The sequence below is a fragment of the Tympanuchus pallidicinctus genome, unplaced genomic scaffold, assembly GCF_026119805.1.
Source record: "Tympanuchus pallidicinctus isolate F22 unplaced genomic scaffold, pur_lepc_1.0 scaffold1, whole genome shotgun sequence".
Classification (NCBI taxonomy): domain Eukaryota; kingdom Metazoa; phylum Chordata; class Aves; order Galliformes; family Phasianidae; genus Tympanuchus; species Tympanuchus pallidicinctus.
The window spans coordinates 49,051,515-49,061,189 of NW_026294618.1; the positions used below are offsets into that span (position 1 = coordinate 49,051,515).

The 9,675-nt window shown below is 42.0% G+C and overlaps 1 protein-coding gene and 1 long non-coding RNA gene across 3 annotated transcripts in view; one reads left to right on the forward strand and one right to left on the reverse strand.

The window, feature by feature from the left end:
- The window catches only part of LOC128078164 (uncharacterized), a 231,379-nt gene that overhangs the window by 149,578 nt on the left and 72,126 nt on the right, over nucleotides 1-9,675 (reverse strand). The gene's annotated exons all lie outside the window — the stretch shown is intronic.
- FABP7 (fatty acid binding protein 7) lies at nucleotides 4,516-7,941 on the forward strand. 2 transcript variants are annotated; one of them, XM_052677998.1, is made up of 4 exons: nucleotides 4,516-4,653; nucleotides 5,172-5,344; nucleotides 5,961-6,062; nucleotides 7,585-7,941. In XM_052677998.1, the coding sequence occupies exons 1-4, from the start codon at nucleotides 4,527-4,529 to the stop codon at nucleotides 7,633-7,635; spliced, it is 453 nt and encodes a 150-aa protein (XP_052533958.1). In that variant the 5' UTR covers nucleotides 4,516-4,526; the 3' UTR covers nucleotides 7,636-7,941. The 2 variants fall into 2 exon arrangements, with proteins under 2 accessions (XP_052533958.1, XP_052533968.1); XM_052678008.1 differs by lacking the exon at nucleotides 7,585-7,941 and adding an exon at nucleotides 6,145-6,770.

The following is a 9,675-nucleotide window of genomic DNA, read 5'->3' on the forward strand; positions in this document are numbered from 1 at the left end:
AAAATGGTTTGTGCCCCATGAGAGATTTTGAATCAGAGGAAACAGTGCCACAGGGGTGTGGCTTTGGCAGGCTGTGACTCCTCTGTCAGTCCACAGCTGGATAAACAGAGAGGCATCCAGGTAATATCCAAATGTTCAAGACTGCTTATGCTGAATGTCAAATATTCTCAGTATTAGGCAGCCTCCATGGCATATACTAGTGCTGCAGAAAGATAATATATTACTTAGAGATTACCTGTATCTTTAATACTGTAAAATTTGGATTGCTGATGTTAAAAAGCATTCCCTATCTTTGTTATAATCACAGAATTGCAGGGCTTGGAAGGGGCTTCAATAGAACATTGAGTCCAACCCTTCTGAAGGTACCCTACAGTAGGTTGCACAGGTAGACATCCACACGAGTCTTGAATATCTCCAGAGAAGGAGACTCCACCACCTCTCTTGGCAAAACGTTCCAGTGCTCTGTCACCTTTGCCATTAAGAAATTCTTCTGCATGTTAGTATGAAACTTCCTATGTTCAAGTTTTAGGCCATTACTCCTTGTGCTATCGCTACACACCACCAAGAAGAGCCTGGCCTCATCATTTGCCTTTTACCTCCCTTTAGATATTTATAAACATTTATCAGATTCCTCTTCAGTCTTTTTTTCGCCAGGCTGAGCAGACCCAGGTTACTCACCCTTTCTTCACACAGGAGGTGCTCCTGAACCTTAATAATCTTTGTAGCCTTCTGCTGGATTCTTTGTAAGAGATCACTCTCTTTTTTTGAACTGGGGAGCCCAGAACTGGACACAGTATTCTAAATATGGCCTTACTAGGGCAGAGCAGATGGAGAAGGTAACTTCCCTTGCCATGCTGGCTATGCTTTTTGTAAGGCAGTCCAAGATACCATTGGTCTTCTTGGCCGCAGAGTAATACAGCATCCTTAGATTCTGCTCCACTAGTATTCTCACTGGTCTGTTCTGAACACAAAGTTTACACAAGTCTTCCAGAATCAGTCCAACTAGAAACTAGTCAAACACAAGTCGTCTATTCAGCTTAAACGTGCACTATTCTTATGTTTATACAAATTGCAATATTTTAACTTAGTGTGTTCACCCTATTTGTATGGCTTCAAAGTTTCACTCAGAGTCATTATTGCCCCTGCAATAATCATTTATATTATATATTTATTTCAACCAAGCTAACCTCACACTTAGCCAGGCTGAAATTGTACAAGAGCTGCTTCAAAAGTAATGCCTCCTATTTTATTATGTTGGCCCATAATGTCAGAGGTGGATGCTGGTGGTGTCTTTTTCACCAGGCATTTCTCTCTTTTGTTTAAACAAGGATTTCTGAAGAGCTGCATATCAATAGAGTAAAACTAGTGTTTTTCTATGACTAACCAAAAGCACTTAAATTTTATTTTCATTAGCTGGATCAGCAAATCTCTTAGACAACTAGAGAACATATGAGATAATTTTGGTTAAGGACATTCTACTGCCCTCTTTGCCATTAGATATTTCTGCAGCACCAAAAATCAAATCACACTCAGCCTTAAAGCTACACCACCCCATCTGACATAATAGCTACTAAACTCTAGCCCTTTCTGTATTACATCGACATCAGAGCCACACAGAAGTCACATCATGGCTTCAAACAAGGTTAGAGAGTGCTGAGAATACCCTAGCCTGCTCTATGTAAATGAAGGAAATATTTACTTTCAGATACATGTTATTTTTGATTCACTTAATTCATTTGTAACTCCCTGTGTATTTCAGAATGCTAAGAGATTCCTCAAATTCCTGAATCAGTTGGGACCTTGAATCATGCTGGTTTTCAATGGAATTTTATACTTACAAGGCCTTGATGTTTCAATATTTGCTTTCACATCAGAGGAGTTGGGATCTGATATCACTTTGCATACATGAGAGCATGTGAAAATGTTCTTCAGCTGCAGAACCTTTGCTGATCCAAACACAAAAATGTTTCAATAATGCAGTCAACACTGAATTATCTGAAATTCTTATAATGTAATATCTCCTTAACTATTAACCAAACTCTACTCTATAGAGAATGCCTGGCTATTGTACTACAAGGACGTGAAATGATAGGTTTAACTAAGTTGCTTTAGGAAGGGAACTCCTCCTGTGTTGGATCCACAGAGAGACTTGCAGAAGGCTAGATAAACCTTTCTTCAAACACTATTTCTTCTAACACTATTTGCACCAATTTTTCTTCTTTTCCATAATCAATATACTAAGCCTTTTGTGATTGACTGCACTGATTCGTTTCTCAGCTGCTCCCAGCACTGAGTATGAGGTATTCATGTATAACAACTGCTTGGTCAAACTTTGCCATCACAGTTGCCTGATGACAGTTTTGTGCTGCTCTCCTTCTTTTTTTCCCCTTGAACAAGTGAATTTTTTTAAGGGCTGAGTGGAGCTGACCTGAGGCTGCTCCTCTATTCTTGGAATGCCTGAGGACATGTGAAGCAGGGCTTGAACACGAGGGAAGAGTAGCAAAAAGCAGGTTTTGCGTCCTGTATTCAAAGGTTGAAGGTTAGACCAGTCCCACATTCACCCTAAATGACCTTTGGGAGCCAGGGTTACTCATTACATAGTGCTGTCTTGCTACAGTATTTTCATCTTTCAAGTTGTTCTTTCACAGAGATTTCACATGTGCCTACTTGACACTGCTCAAGTGGTGGAAAGAGTTCAGTATAAATGAGAACGTCCCCAGGTGGCCAGAGGGAAATCTCTGGAGACACCATTCATCACATCAGTTTTCTGTGCTATGGCATATGCAGTCTGTTGAAACCTTCACAGTCTCCTCAGAGTTTAACAGGAACTGTAAGCTTGTCTCTTGTGCAGCAAATTACACAATGTCAGTATATTTCACACTGCTGTGTGATTCCAGAGAACAGAAAAGCATTGCTATAGGCTTGTACTAGCTGTTGACATGAACACATCTCTGGCATAAAGACCTACAAGACAAGGCAATGGAAAGTGTTTCTGACTGTGGTCACCCCAGAAGATGTTGGTAATGCAACATTTCCTCTTTCTGGTTTATTCTGCTCCCAGATCATCACCACCATAGACAGGTGGGATCTCACCATCATATAGACTAGTGTCATGACTTTGGCAACCTGACTAAGAAGCAGAGGGAATGTGGACATTTTATCAGACCCTGTTTAACATCTAAAGCATGGTGCAAAGTGTGAAAGTGTTATTTTTACTGAAGACTAAATACTTGTCTTAGCCAAGAATGTTGAGAAATCCTGGTATAACTGAGCCATCAGTGTAGGTATGATTGCTTAAATTAGGTTGGATCCTGAAGTGGTGCCTCCCGGGGGTCAGGCTGCAGTGCTGCAAAAATGAATATACAAGACAGAAGAATCTTTGAACAGTCCAGCTACCAGCAGTGGCATTGCTTCACTTTTACGAGTTTTCTATCCTGCAAAATCCATGAGGCTGTTTCTGTACAACAAGACCCAGAGAGTAGAAAGAGCAAGGAGACATCCCAGGGCTCTCTGCATTCGTAAAGGATCAGAAGCAGCAGCACCAGAAGGATCAGTGTAGACTCCAGGGCTTCTGCCAATAGTATCTATTTGAGCATATATGTCCATGATGCTCTTCCTCTCCCTGTTTTTGATCACAAGTTGAAAAGTCTTGGAAATACAGCTCAGAAGAGTTGAAGACTCCCAGAAATAAAGGTTCAGAAACCTCAGAAACAAAGAAAGTTGAACATAAACCAAGGAGCTGCGGGAGGGCATGTGTAACCACCGACACTTTATGTCTCTGCCTGTACTTCAAATAAAGGAGATGGAAAATTAAAGAGAAGTAGTCCCTACCCTTAGTCAGGCTATCAAGACTAACAAAACTTGTGTTTTGTGATGTGAGGAATTAGGATTGTATCCCTGGGGTTCAGAGAGGAGTTAATTCTTCTGGGGACAAGTAAAAAGTGATAAATCAAGCATCAATGCTCTAGACTAAAAAAAGGTGCCACGGCACAAAAGCCTGAAAGAAAAGCTAATGGTGGCCTAAAAATAATGTTGAGAAGACTAATAGTTATTATGGCTGGCCTAGGTAGGCAGCTGTTGAGGTTTTATTCCCAAATCACAGAAAACTGCCTTCACTTAGCCCCTGAGCTTTGTTGTGAGAACTGAGAGCTGGAATCAAGGCTGTGGAATCCGCTCAGGAAAATCGCCCAAAAACCTTGTTCTACTGAGCTGGGCAACCTCCTGCAAGACACAAAAGGGACAGGCCCCAGTGCTTCTAGCAGATTTCAAAGTAGAAGAAAGAAAACTCTCCATCCAGATGGAAAAAAAATAAATAAAAAAAATTCCCGCCGCTGGGATAATGATGCCGCCCTGCGGGCGCCCCATCACCGTCGGCCCCACCAATCCCCGGGCAGCCCGATTTGCCGCGGGGCGGGGAGAGCCCTGCAAGCGGGGAGGGCAGACTCCGGCCCCGGCCCCGTCCGGCCCTGTGGGCGGCTCTCCCGCCGCTCCCCTCCCGCCGGCCCCCCGCAGGGCGCGGGCTTTAAATGCGGAACGGTGAGGCGCCTGTGGTGTTTCCCGGCACTCCGGCAACCGCTGTCATGGTTGAGGCGTTCTGCGCGACGTGGAAGCTGGCGGACAGCCACAATTTTGACGAGTACATGAAGGCGCTGGGTAGGTGCTACCGGGAGATCCGGAGCCGAGAATATGCATCACAGTGAAATACAAACTAAATCGGAGTCCCACAGAAGAGCTATCGGGGACAACGGGAGCCCCCCCCCCCCCGCTCCTTGCCGGGGTTGCCCGGGTAGCTATGCGGGAAGCTCAGTGTCGGGATGGCTGCCCTCAGCCTGCTGCAAGCAGCCCCGGGTCACGGGAGAGCGTGGGATAAGAGCTGAGCTGCTGCAGCTACGCGGCAGACAAATAGAGATAAGCGTTGTGCCGGGGCATCACCCGGGCGGCCCCGGCCCCGCGGCGTTGCTCGGGCTCCGCGAGGGGTGATCCAGCGCCTCACCCACGTGGAGGGACGGGTGTGCGGGGATGGAAGCGAGACGGGAAGCAGCATCGCACTGCGGCGTCCCAAAGCTGTAGAGCGGGGGCAGAATTGTCTGCGCCTGTGTGTGTGAACGAAAGGGTGTATTAAAAAAAAAAAAAAAGCAGGTGATGATTTCTGCTTTTCCCTGGCGGTGTAGGAGTGGGGTTTGCGATGCGGCAGGTGGGGAACGTGACTAAGCCCACGGTGATCATCAGCAGCGAGGGGGACAAAGTCGTGATCAGGACTCAGAGCACTTTCAAAAACACAGAAATCAGCTTTAAACTGGGCGAGGAATTTGATGAAACTACCCCCGACGACAGAAACTGCAAAGTAAGTGACCTCTCGTTCAGAGAATCTCTTCTTTTCTCCCCCTTCCCAGTGGTATCCTTGCACGGTGGGGTGGAAGGGAAAATGTAACTGCTGCCGCAGTTGTAGCACTGCGAAGGATGGGGGGAAAAGACAGGATTGCATTGTATTTGGTGACGTGTGCTGGGTCTTTTTTTGAATCAGTGTATTGTGTTTTCAGCCCCATTTCTCCTGTCCAGTGCTGAGGAGTTTTTTTTTTTTTCCATTTTTCTTTACTTTTGACACAAAGACCATTTAGTGTGACCCTTTCCAAAATGGAGGAACGCTTCTCCCTCTGTCTTTAGGGGCTCAACATAAATGTTATCCCAAAGCACATCCAAAATGATGGTTCCTGAGAGACTAGAACTCTAAAGGAACAATTTTTTTTTTCCATTTTTTGATACAAACATGAATTGTATAGATCCCATCCTTAAAATAAGGATGATTCATGTACTTTGCTCTGCCTGCCTGGGACCACTTTATTGTTGTAGGTCCACATATCTGTTGAAGAGAATTCCATTGAGAAGTATATGCTTATCCTATGAGTAGAATTTCAAATATCCCAGGTAAATGAGTGTTTGTATTCTTTAATATCTCACAGTCAGTTGTGACCCTGGATGGAGACAAGCTAGTGCATGTACAGAAATGGGATGGCAAAGAGACAAACTTTGTAAGAGAAATAAAGGATGGCAGAATGGTAATGGTGAGTACAAAAGTCACTGAGCATTCATGTACACCACTAACGCTCCTTCTTCACATTTGTCTCAAGCTTGTGAATTTCACAGGTATCTGTAACACAGAACCAAGGTGAAGCTAGTGGACACTTCTCAGATCATTACTTTTTGTTTGGCATCTTGCTGGAAAATTGCTGATGGCTCTTTGGCTCCAGGCAGGCCAGTCTGTGGGTTCTCGAAGTGCATCCTTTCTAGAGTTCATGGAAATGCCCAAATGAATATATATTGCAAATCACAATTTTAATACATGCATTTACACGTAACATAATTTCTTTTGAGTTGCGAAATATAATAATCAATAATTTAATATGTAGACAATGCTTTGTTCAGATTTCTTTAATAGCTTATTCCGTATATGCGCATGTAAATAATAGAGAATTACACAGAACAAGTATTTCTCCAGGAGAATAAAACTTCAGTACTACAGGAGGTAATAGCTTTTCCTATTTCATACAAAAGGACTTATTCTCCCTTTCTTGTTTAAAAATGTTTAAAATAGCATTTGTACAAAAATAAAAAAAAGGAATTTTTGTTTTAAGTTTGTTCTCTTGCCTAATTTTCAGGAGTAGGAGTATGGGGTGAATAAGTGGCGTAAGTTACTCTAATGTCCAGGCTGATTTTCATGGCTATGTTTGGTATACAGATGTATCTTGCAGGGGGAAAAAAAAAAACACACACACACACAAAAAGAACAAAAAAAACTTCAACCACAGTAATGTGTATAAATTGGCTGTTGGATGAAAACAGTTTGCTTTGTTTTCTGAATACTTCAGAGAACACTCTTGTGGATGGAGAATTCCAAACAACAAAAACTTCTTATGGTCAGTGCAACACAATGTGACAGTGATTCAAGGAAAACTATGTGCTTTGTTTTTTGGGAACATCTACATGCATATGCAGGAAAGCATTTCCTTCAGAATTTGAATGCAGTTGGAGGCAGTATTCCACTTAGTGAAATACTCAAGCTTACATTCTGCAGTCAGTGTTGTACACTACTGTAGAAACCAGAATACTTGGTAGTTTTAGCCACATGAGTGTATAGGGTGCATTTATCTTAGTATGAGATTCTTCTTAAGTGTATGCTTATGTAGAATAACATAGAACATGAAAATAGAGAAGTTAGCTTTAAAATTCTATGTTTTGCAAGTAGATCAGCATTGGCAAAATAAGTATTAAATCTTTTTCAAACCAAAGCTGTATTTGAGAAATTGTATTCACAAAATTAGAAAGTCATTTCTGTCCTTACCTTGGTTGTATTGCAAAAGTGCATTACGAGCTTCTTAGATTTGAAAGCAAGGAGAAAGTTGGATTTATTATGGCACCTACAACTTTGAGCTTTCTCTTGTTACTTACTTAAAATATCAGTAATCTTGGCAACTTGTTTATTATGCTATGTAGCTTATAGAGAAATCTTGTTCTTGTACAGACTTCTTAATGTGTTAGCCGTTACAGAAAATGGTTGAGCATCTAATACTTCTCTTTTCCTTGCAGACCCTTACCTTTGGTGATGTGGTGGCTGTTCGCCACTATGAGAAAGCATAGAGTTCACCTTACCAGATGTTACATCTAGTGGATGGATTAATGTACTGTCCAAAATTGAAAGTAGCTTAAATGTACATTTCTGACATTGAAAGGTTAATAAAGATTTTTTTTTTTGGGGGGGGGGTGTATTTTTTTTTTTAAAGAAACTTTTTGCCATCAAATTGGCAAGCTTTTGCTGTATATTGCAACAAGATAAAATTTGCATAAAAACTCTGAAACGTTTTGGTTTGTTTTTACAGTAAATGAAATATATTTGAGTTGTTTTAGAATGGAGATCCAACAAATTAAAAGATTTTTTAAACTTGTGCTCCTTTTTGTGTTTCTTGGGCCAATAGTCCAGTGTTTTAGAGGGAGCTGCTGTACAAGTTCCTTTTTTCTCAGTTGAACAGCAGAAAAACATAGTCCATGCTGCCCCAGTGATCTATACTATGTGGAAAATGGAAAAAGTGCCTTCCTACCACTGAAGTGGCTTTTTGCTGAAGAAATCTAAAGCCCTAGTAGGCAAATAGGTGAAAGGCTCAACCCAGTTTCAGCTAGTCTCTTGGATCTTGTGATCTGGGACAGGCTGAGGTCAGCACGTAGATAACCTTTGATATCGTTTTGGTTTTAATAGTTAAGAGAAGTTTGTTTTGTTTCAGCAAAACAAAACACAGCATATATACAAAAGACTGGAGTACATCAGAGTGCAGAGAATCAAGTGTTTCATAGGGTGAGAGGAAAGAACCAACGTGACAGGGTGGGTCTGGGGGAACCACAAGCACAAAGCTTGCCTTTCATCAGTCTCCACAGGGCTGAGAAGAGACAGGGGAAATAATATCAAACAAACCTTTTGGGCTTCTTCCTGTGCTGTAGTTTTACAGCTAATATGTAATGGGTGTAATAATAACGTGCACTCTGAACAAAAAGAGAAATTAAAACTTTATCCTGTATAATATTCCATAACAGATTAGTATGGTGGAAGAGTGCCCTACTTTTCAGCTTATTAGGAACACTGGAATGGGTTGTTGGCATTACAGAGGAGCATAGTTGGAAGATCTCATGTTTTCTAGTGTGCTGACCCATGACCCATTTTGATATACTGGTACTATACCCTCTCACCCAGGCTGAGGGAGCACAGCACTCAGCTACTTGGGGCTGTGCAGGAGGGGGCCCAGTCTTCCAAGCCTCATCCTGCAACTGTTCTTCTTTTGATCTGCCCCCAGTGTCATGAGAAGTGGCCTCCTACATCCATGAACAGCATTCTTCCCTTCACTTTTGCTTTTTCAGAAAAGGAAGAACATCAGGGTGTTTATCTCTTATGGAGAGCAGTATAAATGTAGAAGACTGAGTCTTCAACTGTAAACAATCATAAATACATTTTAAATGGTGCATATTGCTAGCTTTTAAAATCTAGGAGATGTCTTCTTTCATCAGAGAAATGAAAACTTGTTTCACTGACATAGGGAGCTTCATTCTCTGTGTTTTGGGCTGCTTCAGGTTTTCTATAGTACGTGTACTTGAGCAGTGCCTTCTGCCCTTGAGTGTTTTTTGCCCAGTTACATTTCAGTCTCTGTGCCTAATGCTGTTCCCATCCATCTGCCTGTGCAGCTGCCTCCCAATCCACACGCATTCACTGTGTGACTGCATTCCTGCAGCCCTTGGAGGAAAGCAGGAGGAGCCTTTGTCACAGGCAGTGCAGTCTAGGGTTCCCCCCAGTAGGATTCATGTTCCTGATGAGTGATGAGACCATGAAGTAAAAACCCACAGTTTTGTCACATTTAGAAAAGGAACAAAGGGAGAGATTGTTAAAACTTGCTTTATACGTTGTTAAAGCTTGGTTTAAACATTTAATGGTGGATATTTTACATTGCTGCCACTTAAAAAAAAAAAAAAAGATGGCTTTTTTTCTGTGTTCTATATGTAACATGTGAAACCATCATTACTGACAAAGTATTTTGCTGTTCTAAGAGGAACAGTGTTAACGCCAAAGTAAATATGGGTAAGAGAAGTGGTGGTGGGGAAGTGCCTGCAGCACTGTGGGAGAGGAAAGACCACGGAAAT

Excerpts from the sequence above, each read along its gene's own strand:
- FABP7 (XM_052678008.1), top strand. The coding sequence starts at position 4,527 with ATGCGGAACGGTGAGGCGCCTGTGGTGTTTCCCGGCACTCCGGCAACC. Across the intron at positions 4,654-5,171 it reads CGAGTACATGAAGGCGCTGG|GAGTGGGGTTTGCGATGCGG; the intron begins GTAGGTGCTACC and ends CTGGCGGTGTAG. Across the intron at positions 6,063-6,144 it reads AGGATGGCAGAATGGTAATG|GTATCTGTAACACAGAACCA; the intron begins GTGAGTACAAAA and ends TGAATTTCACAG.